Source organism: Nannospalax galili, unplaced genomic scaffold (assembly GCF_000622305.1).
Source record: "Nannospalax galili isolate Female #2095 unplaced genomic scaffold, S.galili_v1.0 scaffold769, whole genome shotgun sequence".
Lineage (NCBI taxonomy): Eukaryota > Metazoa > Chordata > Mammalia > Rodentia > Spalacidae > Nannospalax > Nannospalax galili.
The window spans coordinates 319,916-341,934 of NW_008360306.1; the positions used below are offsets into that span (position 1 = coordinate 319,916).

General features: G+C 42.2%; 1 protein-coding gene across 3 annotated transcripts in view; it reads right to left on the minus strand.

The window, feature by feature from the left end:
* Window positions 1–22,019, minus strand: part of Tmem233 (transmembrane protein 233) — a 46,143-nt gene that overhangs the window by 3,724 nt on the left and 20,400 nt on the right. Inside the window, exons 2-3 of one of the 3 annotated variants that reach the window (XM_008824418.3) lie at window positions 13,156–13,292; window positions 2,692–4,782 (exon numbers count right to left, since the gene is read on the minus strand). In XM_008824418.3, coding sequence (XP_008822640.1) covers window positions 4,776–4,782; window positions 13,156–13,292 — 144 coding nt within the window. In that variant the 3' untranslated portion in view covers window positions 2,692–4,775. Of the gene's footprint in view, window positions 1–2,691; window positions 4,783–10,038; window positions 10,396–13,155; window positions 13,293–22,019 lie in introns of those variants that run through there. The other 2 variants (XM_017795927.2, XM_029559279.1) reach the window with 2 other exon arrangements.

The following is a 22,019-nucleotide window of genomic DNA, read 5'->3' on the forward strand; positions in this document are numbered from 1 at the left end:
CAGAACAGGAATTAAACGTGTCTGGGTTCAAGGATCTATTTTTATATTAAAACTGCCCAGGCTCTAATATTCAATATCTAGGAGTCTTTCTTTTTTCAGGGTTGGTAGTAATCCATGAATATGGATACTATTGTAGATATTTGTGTGTGTGTGTGTGTGTGTGTGTGTGTGTGTGTGTAGTTGGTGGCCTTAAACTGTCTCTTATATTTAGAAACCTGGTCTAGGGTTACATATCAAGATACATTTGTGGAACTGTTTTGCTGATTGCAGCTGTCCTGCTTAGGCCAAAGCTAATGTGCTGATCCAGGAGCTGAGGCCAGCGATTTTTATGGTCTACATCTGCCTCTGCCCATAACTTGTGGGCAAAGACATGGCTGCTCCAAGAGTTACAGCCATATCAGCCTTAGTGATACATAGAGCAGCGGGGACAAGGACATTTACTCCCTGAACCATCTTTGCCTCACATACAGCAGGCACTCCCTTCTGCAAAGTAACTAGCTACACAGGACTTCAGGAGTTTATGTTCACATTCCCTTCTAATCGTGCATTTATCTCTTTCCCCCTTTAAACCCTGAGCCACCCTCCCAGGGATCTCTCTTAACTATATTAGAATTTCCAAAGTTGAGCCTGGATTCCATGCTTGAGCAGGTGCCCTATGAATGAATACTGATCAGATGAAGGAATGGATGAGAATCAAAACATAAGGGGGAGATTGGATAACTGTTAGATTGCTCTGGTCTCATGTGTGGAAGGCGTAGTCAGAAGCAGAAGGCCTAATGTGGACAGTGTTTTCTTTTTTTTTCTGCTCAGCATCTGTCTCTCCTTCTGGTAAAAGCACTCTGGTTTTCCTCTGGGGAACCACCTTTCCCATACCTTCCACCTGTAAAGATTGTGTGGAGCTAACCTCACACTGAGCTTCAAGTGGTTGAATTCTGACTTCAGACCTGGCCGAAGAGTGAGGGAAGGAGAGGTTCACACACTCCTAGTCATAGCATCAATTTATATTGGCACGGTGGCCACACCTGCTTGATAATGGTTGGTATCCATTCTATGGGCTCCTTTCTGTTTCTGATCAATCATACATTATTTTGAATTGAGTTATTTTCCCCTCTGGAGCTACTAAGGCAGAAAACACTTTATTTCTACAGGTGTTTCTAAGATGGTAGAAAAAAGTTCAAGGATATTAGAAGCATTTTCATCATTATGAAACTAAAACACCAATAAGTTGGAGCTGAAAATGGAGAGGGATAAGTTCGCAGTAAAGTTGAACGCCATGATTCAGTCAAATCTGAAGGTGGCCCTGGGTTTTTTCAGTTACATGTACTGAACTCTACCTTTTGTTCCAGCCAAATTTTAAAGATAGTTTATTTATTATTTTCATTTTATGTGTATGAGTGTATAGCCTGACTATATGAAAGTGCACCTGTGTCACGCAATGCCTGAAGAGGTCAGAGGACAATGTCAGATCCCAGGAAATGGAGTTATGGACAGTTGTTAGCTGCCATGTGGGTGCTGGGAATCAAACCCAGGTCCTCTGCAAGAGCAGCCACTGCTCTTAACCACTGAGTCATCTCCCCAGCCCCTGTTCCAGCAAATTTTTAGTCACTGGCTGATGAAAGATTCTCTTGGCTGATATGCCAGGCTAATCTTTTCCTCATGTGCTTTGGGGAGTACATCAAGAATGTCCTAATTATTTTTCCTCTTGCTGTGACAAAATACCCTAGCAAAAACAGCTTAAGGGAGAAAGGGCTTATTTATTTTGGCTCACAGTTTGAGACTACATCATGGTGGGGAGGTAACAGCAGCAGGAGTTTGGGGCAGTTGGTCACATCTGTAGCCATGAAGATGAGAGCTGAGTGCTGATATACTCAGCTTGCTTCTCCTTTTAATCACAACGGGACCCCATCCCACGGTGTGTCCACAGTGGGTGGGTCTTCCCATCTCAGTTATCCCAATGTAGGTAATCCCTCACAGGTGTGCCCAGAGGCTAACCCAATCTAGGAACCCCCCCATCACTGGTGTGTCCAGAAGCTCCTCCAGCAGGTGACTGTAGATTCCATTAAGTAGACAGTGGAGATTAACCATTACAAAGGGGCAATCCCCACTTCACAAGATGCCCTAAGGAAGAGAACCACTCTATTGGTATTGGAGCTTAGGGCTCCTAGGAGCCAACAACAATCAAAGCCCCTCTTAGATTCTGCAAATCCCACTCAGTGACAGAATTTTTCACATTTTATTTTGACTTTAGTGGAACCAGAATTTTATTTTATTAAAAACATTTTTGATTGATTTATTTTATTTGATGTAAATGAATTTTTGCCTACATGTATGTAAGTGTATACCATGTGCATGTAATGCCAACGGAGGCCAGAAGAGAGTTTGGATTCCCTGGAACTGGAGTTACAAATGGTTGTTAGCTTCCATGTGGGTGCTGGGAATGGAACCTGGGTCTTCTGCAAGAGCAGTCAATGCTCTTAACTGCCAAGCCATCTCTCCAGCCCAAGAACCAATATTTAAAAACCTAGAAGGGCATTTCAGCATGTTAATTCATTGTGGGGGCCTCTCTAGCCCCATCTCTGGCTGCTCTCTATGGTCTTCCCTATGGAAAGAGGCTGGGGTGGATGAGCACATTATGATTACGGAAGTCTCTAAAAGGATGAAAACATGACTCACACACCATGGTAAACAGGCTTACTTAAAACCAGTTTTATTCTGCCCTCTCAGCAACACCTTTTATTTGATTTGGGTGAAAGACCAGGGACCCAAACACAAACAAACAACAAGATGTCCGAAACAGAAAGTAGGATTCAATATACTGGAATGGCTCTAGCAGGCCCACGTGCTGAGAATTCATGTCCCTGAGTCAGTGTCCTCCTGGGACAAGTGCTGGCTCATGACACACCTGGATGGAATGGCAGGTGGAGTCTCATGTCCATCAAGTTTTATTTTTTTGCTAGGGTTCAGTATTTTCACAAATGCCTTAGAGCTACAAGAATCATGCTTTGTGTTTGTTTACCACTTAGAATTCCTTCCAGGGACACACCTTTCATGGCAATTAATTTTCATAACAGTATGAGGTAAGGAGGCAGTGTTCTTATCTCCATTTTTCAGATGAAGAAATTCGAGGCACAGAGAAGCTAAGAAACTTGACTAGATCAACTTGCACAGCTAGTGTGCTCTGCACACTCCTAAAGAAAACAAAAGTATTTGGCTATCATGGCTCAAGACTATAATCCTAGCACTCAGTAGGTGGAGGCATTAAGGATCAGGAGTTCATTTCAAGGTCATCCTCTTCTATGTAGCAATTCAAGGCCAGCCTGGGCTACAGGAGACCCTTTCTCCACTCTGCTCCTCTCCAAGAAACAAAACTTTTAAAAGGCATTGAAACAGGTGTTTTGACATTCAGCCTCTTCATTCGGTTGGAACAAAATACCTTTACTTTTGTCTATTGAAGTTCATTACCATCATGTTTCTAACATTAGTTCTTAAAGTGAACTGGTTATACACATCACATGTCAGGTTAATTACTTGATATTTGTCTTTGAGTCTACTTACATAACTAAATTTATTGGAGCAGAAATGATAGAGGGCATCGGTCTGTGGAGAGCCACAAGCGGTAGTTAATGAATAAATACCATGAAGACAAAATAATATCACTGACTCCTGTCCAGACATAGTAGACCCAAGGTTGCTCTTTCTTTACTATAACAGGCAATGGCTGTAGTGGCAAAAGATGTTAAGGACTGACTACTACTCAACAGAGTTTTCTTCCTGTAATCAGGAGCAAGAAAGAATAGGAAAAAAAGAAAGTGTTCTTTGCATTCATGAACTACTTAGAAATCACCTGTGTACACCAGCTAGTGATACACTTCACACTCTTCAAAGACTCAGTCAGCATGCTCTAGCGAGTGGGATAATGGCATTGTGAACCAGGGCATTCATACCTAAGGTGTTGACATTGGACAGAAAAAAAATACAAGGGTGACACTTCCAGGTGGCATCCAGGAAAAATAAAAAATCTTGCCTGAGATTTGGTTAAAAAAACAGGTGGAAAAGAATACCACAGTCCATAAACATAGCCAGTTCATTCCCAAACTTGGGATGGAAGGTATGCATTTGCCTAGGATTGGCCCCTATGTACATTCTCAGACTCTGAATGGAGAAAGAGGTTGTGGCCAAGTCCATCAAAGCAGATACAAGCAAGAGAAGGTGGGAATTCGAAGAAAGGAAAGACCAGGACAAAAGCCCAGGTTCTGGGTGAACTCTGATGGTGTTGAGGGAGAAGAAGTTATTTAAGATTGAAGGACCTATAACATGAAAAAAAATGAGAGGAAAAAAATTCCACAAATCCACAACTTTATGCATGCTACAAATGTTTGTACTTGACATTGTAAACAGCAGCATTTGCTGTTCTTCCTCAAAACCTCCTGCTCCCTGAAAATCCAGACCCCTCCACCAGTGAAAGATTACAAGATTTCTGGAGTTCATCTCTACAGAAGAGGAATGGACCAAAGAACGTTGCTGAACCGAGACAATGAGACACCATTTTCTTCTTTTTCATCAATCAATGACTTTGGTGGGTGTGGCTGTGCCGCTCTGATTTCCTACATTTTGGACTTTTTGTTGGTGTTGTTCATTTGCCAGGGACCTGCCTCTGGAGAGTCCTGGAGGAAAAGATCTCACAGTCTAAAATCAAGGATCCATTCCTCAGAAACTTCTTTGGGGTATGTGCAGATGACGACTGTCCTGTATGCTCCCAGCTGACTGCTTGCTCCTCAGGGACTGTGTGGTACAGATACAGAGAGAGAGAGAGAAAGGTGGGAGAGGGAGGGAGGGGGGAGGGAGAGAGAGAGAGAGAGAAAGAGAATTTGAATTACTGAATTTCTGGCATGGGCTTCCAGGGCCTGCTGGTCTCCTTATTTGATGGAGCTTACCCTGACTAGACAACTGCTTAAATGGACAAGCAGGCCGGCATGATTTTGAGATGTATTTTTTGTTTGAAAAATATATTTTATTTTACATGTGGCACATGTACAAAACCTCAGTGATACAGGTGGAATGGCATGCATTGAGCATTTCTGAGTCTCTTTCTCTTACCTAATGTTTTTTAGTTACTGGCATTGGTGGTGGTGGTGGTGGTGGTGTGTGTGTTTAATTAATAGAATCATGCTTAATACAGTATCCACTGGGGGTTAGTCTCAGGACAAACACTTGAAGGAGAGTCGGGAGCAAGCTGCGTGGGTAATAAGTGGAAGATCACTCCAGGCATTGGGAATAGCAAGTGCAAAGATCCTGAGTCGGGAAGATACCTGTGTTGCTCAAACAGAAGAATAATCCAATTTGGCTGAAGTAGAGAATGAAGAGGAGAGGAAACAGGAGATGAGGATAGGCAGGTAGCACCCAGATCATGCAGAGCTTTGTAAAGCTATAGTAAGAGAGATGTTTCCATGTTTAAGGTGCTCTGTGGTTTTCCTTCCTGCAAATAAACCACTGCTTATTTAATCTGCCTGCCAATGGACATTCAGAGTCTTTCCAGGTTTTCATATTTTAGACAAAGCTGCCATGAGCAATCTTGTACATGTGTGGCTTCCAACTCTGTCTGCACATGAGAATTACCTAGTGAGCCTCATTTCAAATAAGACAAAACTCTCCAATTCTACCAGGGTCATCTGAGACTGTCACATTGGTGGCACAGAACAATTGTATCCTTTGTGCCTAAATTTGTCATGCTCAACTGGTCTTGTGGCTAAGGAAGTTCCACTGAAGAGGAACATCAGACAAGTGACCACAAGCCTGACAGTGAGGAGGAAGGAGAAAATTGTGCAGGTGTGACGCCTCTCCCAGGAGCCTCAAGTGTAATACTGTGATACAATAAAATACTTAGTCTCTGCCCCAAGTTCTTGAGACAGAGGTTCTAAGCTCTTGTATGCTAAGAGAATCTTTTGTTCTCTTTGATCCCAGTTCCTGACATAGAGCTTCTAAATTTATTGGAATTTCCTTGGTAATAAGATCATCTTTTGTTCTAGCAGGTAAACTCTTGGTTGGTCCTCTGGATGGTGGATGGGATGTCATGGGAACCAAACATGTGATTAAATAATTGGAGCTTTTCAGTCCTCCAAGGAGGGAAAATGGGCTGAAGGCTGAGCTGAGTTGATCACCAGCAGCTACTAATGTAATTTTTCATGCCAACATAACGAAACAGCTGTAAAATCTCAAAGACACAAGCTCTGAGAAACTTCTGGATTGTTGATCATGTGCCTGGAGGGTGTTGCAGACAAAGAAGGCAGGGAAGCTCCTTGACGTATGTGTTTCTTCCATCTAGATGTTCATCTATGTCCTTTGTGATGTATTTCATAGCATGCTGAGTTCTGTGAGCCAACTACATGAATGCGTAGGATCTAAGGAGGGGATCATGGGAACCCCGAGTTCTAGCTAGTAGAAGGTCACATATAATCTGAGGTTTAGGACTGGCATCTTGAGTGAATGAATTCTCAGCCTGTGGGATCTGACTGTAACTCCCAATAGGTGGTATCTGAATTATAGGACGTCCTGTTAGGATTTGCTAGAGAATTGCTTAGTGTGTGGGGGTACTCTCCACACTCACATCAAACCAAAGAAGTCTGTTGTGTTGAATGTATGAAACAAAGAAAACATTATCTCTTACATTAGAGGTATCTTTTTATGGCACATGCCCACAAGGCAGGAATGTTCTTCATTAAGTATAAGAGTCTAGGATGGTGGTTCTGCCATGTTAGAATACTTAGAATTAGTTCCTGCTGTAGATACTTGCAATAATGCATATTTCAAGATTGATCTACGGCTCGACTGAAAGCCAGGGATCTACATTTTTACAAGTGTCCCAGATGAATCTGTTGCAGGTGGTCTGAGAGAGATGCTTGAAAAACATGAACATCGAGTATAGCCTAACCTTGCTTGACTCTTCAAGGCACTTAGCAGAAAGTAAAACCCTACAGACATTTTGGCTTGGCCCAGGGATTTGCATGTATTGGGACTGAGAAATACTACTATAGCATTTAACATTTCATCTGTATGATTCATCTCTCCACTTTCCCTAGTAACTCGAGGGCAGAGAAGGGCCTGACTTTGAGAGACTGAAAGTTTTTGAATCTTTTTGGATCTGAACACTCTGTCAAGATAGCATTCTTTCCAAAGCTGCTGAATATGCAGTTGGACAATTCTTAGATACTGTGAATTTGATGACATGAAGCCTCATTTTTTTCAACCACCATGTGGATATCCTGTAGAATTAGATGAAGAAGAACTTCTTATGTGTTTGGATAAAGAACATTATGGTTTGGAACCATTTAAAGAAGATACAGTGCTGGAGACTTCAGCCATTTGAGTTCTAGTATCTATTTTGGTTTTCATTTTCTTGATGAGGATAAAGACTATTTTAAAAATTGTTTTATTTATTTATTTATTTATTTTTATTTATTTAATTTTATGTGTATGAATGTATTGCCTGCATGTATGTAAGTGCACTCATGTCATGCAATGCCCACAGAGGTCAGAAAATGGTGTTGGATCCCCTGGAACTGGAGTTATAGACAGTTGTTAGTCATCATGTGGGTGCTGGGAATTGTATCTGGGTCCTCTGCAAGAGCAGTCAGTGCTCTTACCACTGAGCCATCTCTCCAGCCCTTTATTTACTTTTGTAGTGATGGGGATTAAATCTGGGGCACTACTCATGCTAAGTGGTTACTTTCCCTCTGAAATATACCCCTGGCCTAAGACTAACTTTTCACTTTGTAAAAAAAAATTTAACTAGGATCCCATGTAGCTCAGACTAGTCTTAAATTTGTTATATAACTGAGGATGACTTTGAACTTTTTTAAAGTAAATGTTTTATTTATTATTTATTTTACATGAATAAGTGTTTTTCTTGCCTGTAAGTGTACCACATGTGTACAGTGTGAGGGGGGCAAGAAAAGGACATTGTATCCCCTGGAACTGGAGTTGTGGATAGTTGTTGGCCTCCATGTGGGTGTTGGGAACTGAACCCAGGTCCTCGGCAAGATCATCCAGTGTTCTTAACTGCTGAGCCACCTTTCCAGCCCCTGGCCTTGAACTCTTGATCCCTCTGCTTCTACCTCCCATGTGTTGGGGTTGTATACTACCATTCTAGCTACCAATACTGATTTTTTGTTTGATTTTAAAAGCAAAGACTTTACAGTTTTTAATAGGGCAGTTGTTTCCTTCAGTCACTATTTTTGAATTAAACTCAGAAAACTCCCACATTCCTGGCTTTCTTGTCTCATCTTCAGGCTTGGTGTCCTTTGTAGTTTGATTTTCTGAGCTCATCCATGAAGGGCCTAGTAAATCTAGAGGTAGTAACTCTATTCCTTGCCTTGGCATTGACTTGGACAGAACAAAATAAGACAGCGAGTTTGCTGATGTAAATGAAAACTGACCACTCTGTGAACAGCTACCTCAGTATGTTCTTCCTTTTGGACTTTAGAGGGAAGGGTTGCCAGGGTTACGCAGAGAGCTCTGCTAAGCACCAGGAGCTGCATCTTCAGGGGGCTGAAAAACGCAGATCCCTAGATTTACATCTGCTTTAGTTGGAATCTTTGGAGGTGGGGCTTGGATGAGAATGCCTTTAAGCGTCCCCAGGTAATCTTAGGTGGTCCAAAGTTTGGGAACTTCTATCTTAATAGTTCCAAATCGCCATTTAATTCCTGTAGTAAAGTAGGGCTGGAAAATTTTATTTCAGGGGATTACTGAGAAATTGGCTATAGTATTCCATTTAATGGGTGGTAGAATTGGCTTTTTTCTCTGTGGGTCTCTCTCTCTCTCTCTCTCTCTCTCTCTCTCTCTCTCTCTCCTTCCCTCTCCCTCTTTCTCCCTTGCTCTTGCACTCTCTCTCACATGACAAAGTATTTATTTATTTAATTTATTATTATGTATTTGAGGCAGGGTCTCAGTATGCAACCCAGACTCTCCTCAAACATAGTCTCCTGCCTCCATCTCCCAAGTGCACTGCCATGCTCAGCTACTAAATTTTAGTTTCTCCATGGAATTATAACTCTGAATAAATTTTCTAAATATTTCTTTTGATAATATGGAGAGAAAGATATCTAAAAGGAATGTGATCTTATAGATAGGAAAATAATTCTATAGTTCATAGATAGGGAAATGGAGTCATAAAGAATTTAACAGCTTTCCCAGATGGTCTGTGTGTTAGAACAAGGATTCGAATCCTGGTAAAATCAGTGTCTGAATCCAGGTTCTAGCCACTGTGAGACACAATCCCTTAGGAAGAGACAATGGGGAGGTGATCCCTAACTCATTGCTTTTATTCCTGCTGAGAAAGTTTCAACCATAAGCATGTACGCACTAGTGCCTAGTCTCTAGATAGAAACATTTATGTTAAGAATAGAGAAAGCCCCCATATATGAGGGCTTCCAGGTCCCCTCCCCTTTTAAAAAATTTGGGTGATACCTTGGGGCAAACTTGTTTTTTCAAAGATTCATTTAATTTTTAATTTGTGTGTGTTTGTGTGTGTGTGCACATGTGAGTGCAGGTGTTTCCGGGGTCCAGAAGTGTTGGATCTCCTGGAGCTGGAGTTGCAGGTGGTTGTGAGCCACCTAATGTAGGTGCTCTGGTTCTCTGCATGGGCAGTATGTGCTCTTAACTGCTGAGCCATCTCTCCAGCCCCAGCAGTCTGATCTTTGAAAACCAAATGTCCACTTTAGATTGGAAAGTAGACAGTACCCAGGCTGCAGACATGATTATCATTTTCTCTTTTATTTTTGGGGCTTACAATGTGTTTTAATAGTATGACTGTCAACATCTAAAAGACCAGTGACTTTACGTAAAAACCAGATTTCTAACACCTTTTTAAAAATGGGCTCAACATCCTGAGGGGTGGTTGCTGTTCACCACAGTAACTGTTCACCACAGTCCCCACCGCTTCCTATTGCTCCCTAACTAGGCTGCTATATTAATATATGTGTTTCCTGCCTGAGCCCTGAAGACTTTTGACTCTATGAGCCTTGGCTCACATTTTGAAACCTTATCACATCATACCCCCATCCCTGACTTGCGCACCATTAATGAATACTGGAGTTAGCCATAAGGTAAGAGCTGTTTATACTCGTTACTGGGTATAACAGAAGGGATGCATCCATGGCAAAACAGCGTGAAGTTGTGGTTAATAACCTAGCACAGGGGATGGGGGGATGGATCAGTGAGAAAAGTGCTTGCTGTGAAAGCATGAGGACCTGAGTTCAGGCTTCCAGCACTAACACAAAAGCCAGGTGTGGCATCTTGAGACTGTAATCCCAGTGCTGGGTGTAGAGACAGGCAGATCCCAAGAGCTTGTTGGTCAGCTAGCGTAGCTGAAAGAGTGAGCTCCAGGTTCAGTGACAGATCCTGTCTCAAAAACAAGGTAGAGAAGCTAGTGAGGGACACATTACAAATCAACCTTTGGCCTCCACATGACCTGCATGGGTAAATGTATCTGCGAGTACACACACACACACACACACACACACACACACACACACACACACCACACACACCACACACACACACCACCAACCCAGCACAAAGAACCACACGTAAATCTTATCTTTTCTACCAACTATCTATAAAACTGTAGACAAATCACTTTGCCTGTCTGAACCTCAGTCTTCTTATCTACAACATGGGATAATCATATCTGCCTCTTGAGTTGCTTGGAAGGTCCACTGAGGACTCGTCATGTGAGAACTCTGAATGATGCCTGGTATGAGACAAAGTTTATGCCAATGTCATCTGCAAGTATTATAACCTGCTTAGCTCTAGTGCTAATCTGGGCAGTGTGTATTTCCGCAAGTCCTCCTTTCTTAGAAAACTGCCCGTTGAGCTTGGCTCATGGATACAAAGTCTTGACTTTTCTTTAGTGGCATTTTAAAATCTGTGGTCCTCTCCCGCAGTGCTTAGAATGATAGAAAGAATAGAATATACTTTCAGGGATCCTTATTATAGTTTGTTATGATGATAGTAATAATAGTATCAGTAAGTGGTCTGCAGTTTTACTGCACTGACTAAGAAACAGTTACCTAACTGCACACCTTTTCTGGGTCACCTACTTAACTTTACCAAGAGCTTTATGAAATAACAATTGCTATAATCCCCCATTTTACAGATGATGAAAAATATTTGAGGTTAAACAATTGGCTTGAGGTAAGTAAAGGAGGACCTGGGCCCAGGTAATCTAGTACCGAGTCTATACCATTACCATATTCCATGGTCCCTTGTGTGTGTGCGTGCACGCGCACGCGTGCACGCACACACACACAGGCATATCACATGCATATACTTAAGCATATTATACCTTCTTTAAAAAATGAAGTCAGGGGTTTTCATATCTATTCTCCAATATTCTCATTTTTCCCCCATTCCCTATCAATTTGATGATATTGACATCAATGTCATAAAAGCAACAAAATGATCTTTTTTGTGTCCTTTTCTCCCTTCTTTTTATACTGCCACCTGCTTTCCGTTTGGGATACTTCCTGTTAGGACATGAGCCCTTATATCCACTTGCTCCTCACTGCTTGTGGCTCTGGCTTGTCCTACAGGAAGTTGATCTCCTGTGATATCCGCTGCCCTCTTGGTTGCCAAGATTGGGCCAGCTGATCTAACAGGATGAAGGGTATCTGATTCTTTCCTCATCCACCCATATGAGTCTCTTTGGTCAACTAAGCCAAGAAAAGATTGGCCTAATCAGCTCAAGCGCAACATGCTTTGGTCAAGGCTGTTGGAAAGCTAGGCTGTCCTGGCAGAAAAGTGAAAGGATTTCTCAGCATTAACTCTCACTGAGTTTATATAAAAAGTTTATATAAAAACTGGTTTGGGGCTTGTCATTTCTGGGCCTGGGATGTGTATCATATCACCTTGTCCTTTCTCAAGGTGCCATTCTCGCAGGTGGCATTCTCAGTTTATTAGAGAAATCAGAAAACTTGTGTCCCAATCTAGAGAGAAACATCAAGAACGTCCATCTCATCTCACCCACGAGATGAGAGCTCATGGGTGATGCTGAAAGCAGCTCTTCTGTCCTTAATCTAAGAACATCAAGGCTAGCTTAATGCAGGAAATAATTTGCTGATCGATAGTAAGGTGACTATTAGAACAATCCTAAATATTCCATTAATGCCCTCATGTTACACACCCTCTGATGATCAGATGGGATCATGTGACTGGCTTTACTCATTTAATTGCGAGCCTAAGTGGCATTTGTGGTATTTGTTTAGGCAATGAAAAGTCTACATTAGGTTCTTTGATCTTACCCATTCCCTGACAGCCTAAAGATACTTCCCGTTCTAGATCAGAGGCTGGTGAATGACAGCCATACCTGATTGTTTACACATTGCCTATGGCTGCTGTTGTGTCCAAGAAGCAGAGCTTAGTAGTTGTCACAGAGGTAATGATAGAGACCATATGGCGTGCAAAGTCTAGAATATTTACTATCGGGCCCTTTATGGAAAATGTTTATTCCAGAGCAAACCAGTTTTAGTGTGTGAGGATTGGCCTCAATGTGCCAGATCTAGGATTGCACAAACTGTTCAATGTATAGGGGGGACTTGCTAATGAAAGCTTGGTTTTGGGCAGCAGCACAAACAGTTGGATCCCACGAACTTGGGGCAGAAAGAAGGGCATATTTATGGATTAGGACAAAAGTGACTCCATCCTGGCTGGGTGTCCGTGGTTTATCTTCAATAATATCGAAGGGTCAGATGTATCCCTGGAACCAGGGTCTGATTGTAAAGTTCCATGTAACACTTTAAGGGTTTTGTCTATTTGGAGTTTGATGAGAATTCAAGCAGGAAAAAGTGATTAGGGTCGTTCTTGAAACAAGCATATCAGTACAACTCAAGATGCGCATAGTCATGACAAACTGAATCCATACTCTCCTGCCCTAGTTAGAAAAGCTAGATATAGATGTGGAGTTACATATAGCCTGGGTCCCTGAACTCTATGGAAGAGAGACTTTGCAGTGTCTGTACATGGTCCTTGTAATGTGAAGAAAACATGATGATCCCATTGTTGCAAATTATCACTAAGCATGTCCTGATTTATTCTAACAGTTTCCAGTGGGTATTTAGGAAAAGCACTTAATATTGTGAAGAATTCAGAAAGGCTACTTACTTCCTGGCAAAGTGCACTGCACAAGAAACGCCAATGATAATGAGGCCAATGATGATGGAGGCGATGGCTACCCACTTGGCATTCCGCCCCAGCCGCTTGGCTCCTTCGTAGTCTCCATCGTTGTAGCTGTTCAGAGACTAGGGGACACAAGGGAAGAGCTGGTGACCACAGACAACCCACAAAGAAAGGCATGAGTGTTCTCAGGCTGTCCTGATGAAACAGCTCTAAGGGGCTGCTGGTGACTGCTCACCTCATGGCTGGCTGTTGAGCAAGCGCATGGTTATTACCTCCTCCAGGAAGTCATCCCTCAAGTCCAGAGGCTTCTGTATTTCCCGCTTACTTCTGTCTTAGCATTTATTACAGCATGTTAAAAGGACTGATTTTGTCTCTCCCTCCCATATAGTGACTACATGAGCAGGATCGCCATTCAGTTCTCAGTGCAGGAACAAAGCAACACTCATTTATTTACTATTGCATGTGGCTGTTAGAATAACAGAGTTAAGTACTTTGGACAGAGACTTCAGGGTCTTCAAAGTCCAAGCTATTTGCTGTTTGGTTATGAAAAGTTCAGCCACTCTTGCACTAGAAGGTTGGCCCATGAGGTCAAGGACTTTGGCTCACTTGTTCATCTCTAAACCCAAGCCAAGACCATCATTTAACTTGTACCCATAGACATATGTTTCCAAGGTATTAAAATGCTGTACTGGATGATAAACAGCTATCCTGAGGCTTTTTCCTCTTTCCTCAATGCTCTGGCCATCCTGTGTCCTCTTCTGTTTCATTCACTACTTTTCCATGATCTGGCATGCTAAGGGTTACTGCTGGGCTCAGCTGAGCATCCTTTCCCATTCCATGTCAGGCTAAACCTGTTAGATATTATCTTTGTTGCTAGTAATTTGAGTAGTTGTCTGGAAGATTTCAGGAGCACAAGAAATAGGTGTGGACTGAATGACTGAATGAACATACCTGTTTCCCTGCAGAATGTGAGTTTATTGAAGGTATCTTGGGGTTTCCCAAAGTAGCTCAGTGCCAAGTACTCAGAGAATCCTTGCTGCTGAGCTGAAAGCCAGAAGCTGTTCTTTTCTTTTTGAATAAATCATCTTTGTCCTCTCCTGCTAAGGATCACCTAAAAATTGTACAGTAGCCCAAGAAGACTGGTATGTGTTTTTAAGGGTCCAAGTGTGATGGATGAATATTTCACTGGGAACCTCTGTTCTGGATTCTAAAGTACTTTGGTAATAATTGTACCTGGAGTTTTAAAGATATTACATAGACAATTATGCAGACAATTCCAAGCTGGAGGAATACCTGGTTAAACTACAGAATCTATGGCTTCTGGAACCCTTCACTGATTCTTGAACCTGGGCTGTCTTAGTTGGCAATAGGTTGGGATGAGGATTGACTTTCAGTTTTCTTGTGTGCAGGAGAAAGTGGGAATGTATGATAGTATCAAGGACTTTGCCAAAGTGAGTTCCAGAGTTCGTGATTTCTGATCCTGAAGTTCTTAACCCTAGGAACCTACTAGAACAGTATGTATAGTTTAAAAAATAGATATCTGAGTTCCATCCTGGGGAGAACTTCATTTAACTAGTGTGGGGACTAGGCATATTTTGGGTATGTGTTGATTTTTTTATTCATAAAATGTATCATTTTATCTATTTAAAATGTGCGGTTCAGTGGCCTTAAGTACATTCACATTGGTGTGCAGTCCCCACCATCCATCTCCAGAATGTTTTCATTATTTTTCCAAAGTGGCTCTCCATACCTGCTAAATGCAAACTATTCAAACTGTCCTCTTCTCAACCCCTGGCAACCACCCTTCCACTTTTTGATGCTATGGAATTTCAGTGTTGTATCATAGGTGAGTAGAGGCATAGAATGTCTGTCCTCTGGTGACTGGCTTCTTTTTTCTTAGCCTAATGTCTTCAGTGTTTCTCTATGACTCTGAATTTCCTTTCCTTTTTCATACAAATGTGGCTACCTTATATTTTGTGTATCCATTCATCCATCCATGAACTCTTGGGTTATTTCTGTATCATTAAAGCTCTACTAGATTGACAACTTTTGGTCTAGATGGGTACACTTGAGTTTTTCCAAGGTCAGGATTATCATTACCTTTAAATTTATTCTAATGGAATATGTAACAAAGAGTGGGATCTCAACCCAGAGACCCTAGATCAAATTCTGTCTGATAGCTGTGATAACCACATCAAGTCACCAACCTTTCCAAGGCCCATTGCCCTCATCTGGGAATTGGGGACAATGGTAACAGCATCTTTACATTGGAGATTTCAAAGAATTAAAGCATGTAATGTGGTTAGCATTGACCTAGCACATAGTATATGTTCAGTGAACGCCAGCTTTTACTGTGATTTGATTGCTACTACCTGTCTGGTTCTTATTTTATTTTATTTTAGTTTTATTTTAAATCTTTTTGAGACAGAGTCTCCCTGTAGCCCCAGCTGTCCTGGAACTCACTATGTAGAAGAGGCTGGCCTTGAACTCACAGAGATCCGCCTGCCTCTGCCTCCCAAGTGCTGGGATTAAAGGTGTGTGCCACCATGCCTGGCCTGGTCCTTATTTTAAAGCTGAGATCTTTTGATGGGTGGGGGTGTGAGAGAGTAATCTCTGCCTCTGACCATCTCAATGATCAGAATCTTTGAGGACCCAAGTTTAAGAAGTTGTTTTAGATGCTTTACAGTCAAAGTCATTGTATAGAACATTAGGAATTCAAATTCAGCGTTTGTAACTTAGTTTAGAATTAGGAAGATTCAGACCCTTCCAGATGAATCATTATTCTTTTATATTCCCTTAGAAAACACAATTTAGAGACTAATCATAGAGATGGTTTGAATAACAAAAGGAGGAATAATGAGACCCCCCTCACCCCAAAATAATGTTAACTCTTGACTGGAAAGAAAACTTCCATGTGATCAAAAAAGTGGGGAGAATAGCCAGCCTGTGAAATCGAAGGACATCCCTATCATTAGGGCTCAGATGAGAGATAAGGGTCTTGCTGGAGAGATGCCTTAGTGGTTAAGAGCACTGGCTATTCTTGCAGAGGCAAGTTCAATTCTAGCACTCATGTGCTGGATAACAACCATTCATAACTACAGTTTCAGAGGATCCAATGTCCTCTTCTGACCTCTGTAGGCATTTCATGGCACAGGTATGCTTACATACATGTAGGTAATATGCTCATATCCATAAAATAAAAATAACAAATAAGGGTCTCTGGCCATCTGGCTTGTTTGATGTAGGTCAGTGAAACCACACTGACCACCCACATGAGGAGTGTGAGTATAAACCATGGATGCATCCTACCTCACCTTCATCATCTGAAGCCAGCCTGGTATCTTGCATGTGATCCCTCTCCCTGACAACCACCCTCTTTCCAGGGCTTATAAGGGAGATCCTGAATGGGGCTGCTGTTGACTTGAAAAAATGAAATACCTCTTTCAGTGCCAAGCTAGGGTTTTCCTCTCAGTACATGGGACTCCTGCTCTGTTCCCTCCTCTGGTTCCCGCCAGGTAAATCTGCTGAATGCATGCAAAGATATGAGGGAGGGAACAGGGTAGAAGACTTTCACATTCCCAGATTCCATTCTAAGGGATTTCTATTATGGTGAGGGGGTGTGTCTCAGCTTAAGGGTCAATGCATGAATTTCTCATTGCTGTGACAAATGCCTGACAGAAGCAGCTTAAAGAGGAGAGGTTTATTTGGGTTCATGACTTCAGAGGGTCCAGTCCAGTCTGGCAAGGAAGGCATGGAGGCTGGAGCTGCTCTCTATGTAATGGCAGTAATGTGGGCTGGTAGCTTGTTCACATCGTGGTAGAAGACCAGCAAACAGAGAGACTGACCTCTGCCAGTGAGGCCCCTCATCTGGAAAATTCCACCACCTCTTAAAACAGTTCCACCAGCTGGCGGCCAAGATTTCAAACACATGTCGGTGTGGGGGACTTTCACATTTAAACCATTAACAGTGGAGAACTCACAATGAGATGAAAGGCATCCTCCTCTTCCTGCCCAGTGCTGGAGCTGTAACCCACAGCCTCCAGTATTCTTCCAGCTCATTCCCAACCCTTGGCTGTACTTCTTTTCCTCTTCCAATTAGAATGTCAGACTGAGTCTCTAGGCAGAAGTGATAGACTAAAGTGGTGGAAATGTGTTTCAGAGAAAATCCATGTTTTGCAAATCTTTTTCTGAAGAGTTCAGAACACAAAGGATTGCATCTGGTGTGAAAGAACTAGAATGAATCCCTGCCCAGTTTATACGATCTTGCTGCTTCTTTTTTGTTTGTTTGTTGACAGGGTCTCCCTGTAGCCCTAGGTGGCCTGGAACTCAGAGAGATCCACCTGCCTCTGCCTCCTGAGTGCTGGGACTAAAGGCATGTAGCCCCTAGGTGGCTTCGAACTCAGAGAGATCCACCTGCCTCTGCCTCCTGAGTGCTGGGACTAAAGGCATGTACCACCACACCCAACTTGCTTATTCTTTTAAAAATTACAAACACGGGGCTGCAGAGATAGTTTAGTGGTTAAGGTGCTTGCTGCTCTTTCTGAGGACCTGAGTTCAGTTCCCAGCACCTAAATCAAGTGGCTCACAAAGGCCTGCAACTCCAGCTCCTGGGATCTAATCCCTTCTTGTGGCCTAAATAGGCAATCCCCACACACGTGGCATATACTCACACAGACACATAAATAAAAGTAAAAATCATTTAAAAATTATGAACAAAATTTGGATACATGCCAAGCATTTAAATGCTACAAAACATGCAAAACCACACTCTTTCTTTAGGCTTATTTCTCAGTTTTAACAGCTTGGTGCATCTTGATATTTCATCCACAAATTTTATGACAAGACTATGATACTTCCCCAGCTTCCATAATGACTCAGCATGTCATGGATCATGGTTAGGAGAAAGAAATAGCAAATTGCACCCCGAGATAAACCCAGAATAACAAGAGTCAGCGTGTTTAATCCCGATCCCTCACTAGCAAAAGCCCTGAGCATTTCCCACAAATCTCTTTCCCACAAATCTCTTCAAAGATCATTTTATCCTGGCCTTTGGCAAGGTTGATGTCAAAGCAGAGACTGCTTCCTTCTGGATACTATAAACTCTTATTACAGGCTGTTTTATTTCTTGCCATGAATAGATTAATGCAAATCATGCTGTTCTTTTCCCCTCTTTTCCCTTGTTCCCTTTCTCTCCTTCTCCTTCTCCTTTCCTTCTCGCCCCTCCCCTCATTTCCTTTCCCTTCCTTCCCTTCTTCCTTCTGTTCACGCCCCTTCCTCCTTTCCTCCCCCTGTCTTCTCCCTCTGTAGATGTTTTGGTCCCTGCTACAGTTCAGATCTAGAATGTTCCCATGTGTTGCAGGCTTGGTCCTCAGGCTGTGGGGCTATTGGCAGATGGTGGAACCTTTGAGAGTCCATTGGGAGGCTTTAGGTCATTGAGGACATGACTTTAGAGGAAATTGTGGACTCCAGTCTCTTCCAACCTCTGTCTCTCTGGCTTCCCAGTTGCCATGAGGTGAGTGGCTTTCCTCTACTTTGTGTTCCTGCCATCATCAAGTAGTTGGCTCATAACAGGCTCAAAAGTCATGGGACCAAATGACCATGGACTTAAACCTCTAGAACTATGAGCCAAAATAAACATTTTCTTTTTTAAACTTGTTTGAGGTATTTTGTTACAGTAATGGAAAGCTGGCTGATACAGCTTCTGACTTTTTCTATGACAAAATAGTAATGATACTGACATTTGTGGAACATTTCTTTTTCTTTAAAAAAATATATATTTTTTGTTATGTGTCTATGTGTGTGGGTATGTTCATATGTGAGTACAGGTAACTGAGGAGGCCAGAAGAGAATCCCCTGGAGCTGGAGTTATAGGTGGTTGTAAGCCACTTGATGTGGGTGCTGGGAACTGAACTTGGGCCCTCTACAAGAAAAACATGTGCTATTAACCACTGAGCCATCTCTTCAGCCTGGAACACTTCTTATATACCAGGCATTGTGTTAAATACTTTTCAAGGGTTGGTTATCTCAACCCTCATGACAGCTCTCTGAGGGAAGGAGGGGGGTTATCATTTCTGTTTTACTGGCGGGAAAATTGAGCCACAAGAAATTAAAGCAATTCCTCAAAATCTATATAACTTGCTTAAGTGTATATGCATGTGTGTTTGCACACATATACACATACATAGGTTAATCGTTACTGTTTTGTTTTTCCTCTTTATTTTAAAAATATGAAAAATATCATACTATTCTTGTTCTGAAACTTGCTGGCTTCCACTTAACCTGGAGTGGACAACCTTCCAAACGAGTGCTTGCTTCTTGTGCTCTGTCTTGTTTCCATGTTCCTTTTCCATTTATGATGTAAGATACTGAATTGTATTGACAGACTTTCTAATACTGTACGATCATTATATTTGTGGGGAATCATTATTTACTTACTGCAATGGCTTCCCTGTATTGCCCAAGCTGGCCTTGAACTCCTGATTCTCCTGTCTCTGCCTTCTGAGTATTAGGATTATAGGTATATGCCCTCATGCCTAGCTATTGTGTGTGTGTGTGTGTGTGCACGCAAGTGCATGTGTACATGTGTATGTGGAGGCTAGAAGACAATTTCAGGTGTTGTTTCTCAGGTGCCATCTACTTTTTCTTTAAGACAGGGTCTCTTATTAGCCTGTAGCTCACCAAGTAGTCTAGACCAGTTTTTCAGTGAGCCCTGGGGATCTGCCTGTCTCTGCCTCCCTGTCCATTATCTTTTAACTGATATTTATGGAGCTTGGACGTTGCCTGGAGTTTCTTTCTAAGTTATTGATTTCATAATTTCACAAACCAATCACTCTTTCCTTAATCCTAACCCAAAGTGATAATAAATGTACTGCTCTTCTTTGAAAGTGCTAAGTAACCAGTTGAATCTCATTCATCTCACAAAATATGTTAAAAGAAAGACTTTTAGTTTCTTCTCAGTTTTTTATTTTCCTCTGGGAGGCCAATGCACCTTTACCAGGCTGTAGAACAAGTGTGTGTCCATCATACACTTTGTAAGGCACTCAAGAACCCCCTATTGCCTTTCTCTTTCCTTTGGGTTCTTGAAAGAAAAAGGTAATAGTCATCACAGCATCTAGAGCTTGGTCAGGTGCCTTGAACTTGTAAAGGTCACACTTGAATAGAAACACAGGCCAAGGTTTCTCTCCTGTAGTAATCTAATGATGTCATGGTCTCTACATATAGTCACTTCCAGCTTATTTATATTCCCCTTCCATGGATGGACACGTGATATGCATACCCAGGGAAGGAAAGTTGGTCAGGAGCCAGAAGTTGGGATGACTGTTCTATGCTGAGCCTCAGGAAGGCTGCAGCAGAGATCAGCAAGCCTGTTGTGGGGTCATGCATTGGTAACTCCTGGCTTCCTGTCAGAGGGTCCAGGAGTTCCTGATAGCACATCGCAAAGAAGAGACACCAGAATAGTGTATCTAATTTCTAGGAATCCTGGATACTTTATACCAAATGGTAAACATACTGCACTGCACACGCCAGTAAAATGCAAAATTCATTTCCCTTTGCTTTAGAGCAGAGCTCTTGCTACAGCTCATGTTGCACCTGGATGGGACAGTGCCTTCTATGGTCTCACTGCCATCGAGACAGGAGATGATGTTCTCTACTGCTGTATTTACATTCCCTCTACTGCTAATTTCTAACTCTGACCACTCTTGAGAATTACTTGGGGGTGGGGGTACTTTAAAATACTCCTATAATTATCACACTCAAGAGCTATTAAATCAGGATCCCCCAGTATTTTTTGTTTGTTTGAGACAGAGTCCCTCTATGTAGTCCAGACTGGTCTTGAACTTATGATCCTTCTGCCTCTGCCTCTTGCAGGGATTACAGGTACATGCTATCACATCCAGCTACCAGGTCATTTTGAGGGGTCGCTTGATTAACAACCACTGTCTTAGATGGATGGGCATTCATTCATTCATTCATTCATACATTCAACAACTCTTTTTTTTGTTTTGTTTTGTTTTTTTCTTTTGAGACAGGGTATCACTATAAAGCCTTGGCTGGCCTGGTACTTACTATATAGATCTGGCTGGGCCTCAGACTCACAGAGGTCTACCTGCCTCTTCTTCCTTAGCACTGGGATTGTAGTCATTTACCACCATGTCCAACTCAACTCTTTGTTAAACACCTATATGATAGACACTGCCCCCTGCTCTCATGCAGTTTACATTCTGACAGAGACTTAAAATAAAGAAGCAAATATGCCAGTAAACAAGATCAGTAGAGCAAATTCTTAGAGCAAGAAAAATGGAGTGGAGGAAGGGAGCTCTGTGAGGCTGGAGAAGTTGGACTGACACCTTCAGACCCGAGGAAGAGGCAGGCCTGCAAGGAGAAGGAGGAAGAGTGGGCCTGGTGGGGAGACAGCAAAGGCAGAGCTGGAAAAGCACCGTGGAGGCTTCCAAATAAAACTTAGTATGGCTGAAACATAGGGAGGAGAGGAGAGAGGAACTATATTAATAGTAATATACTAATGTAATAGTTCACATTCACTAATGCTGCATGAGGCTCTGTGTTAACCACTTTGGGGGGTGGATTAAGAGTAACTTTAACCTCATTGTACAAATCAGAAAAACCAAGACTCAGAGAGGAACATAATAAGGTAACTGCTTTCAAGGGCAACGTGTGGTGGAGGCTGCGAAACCAAGCAAAAGATAGGGTACTGATCAAGCTTTACCAGAGCTACTTTAACCTGCCTTCTAGAAGCAAAGAGCTAAATGTGATATCCTGTTTGATACATTAGTACCAGGGAGCTCCCTTGATTCCAACTTAGAAAAATGTTGGGTACTGATCAAGATAAT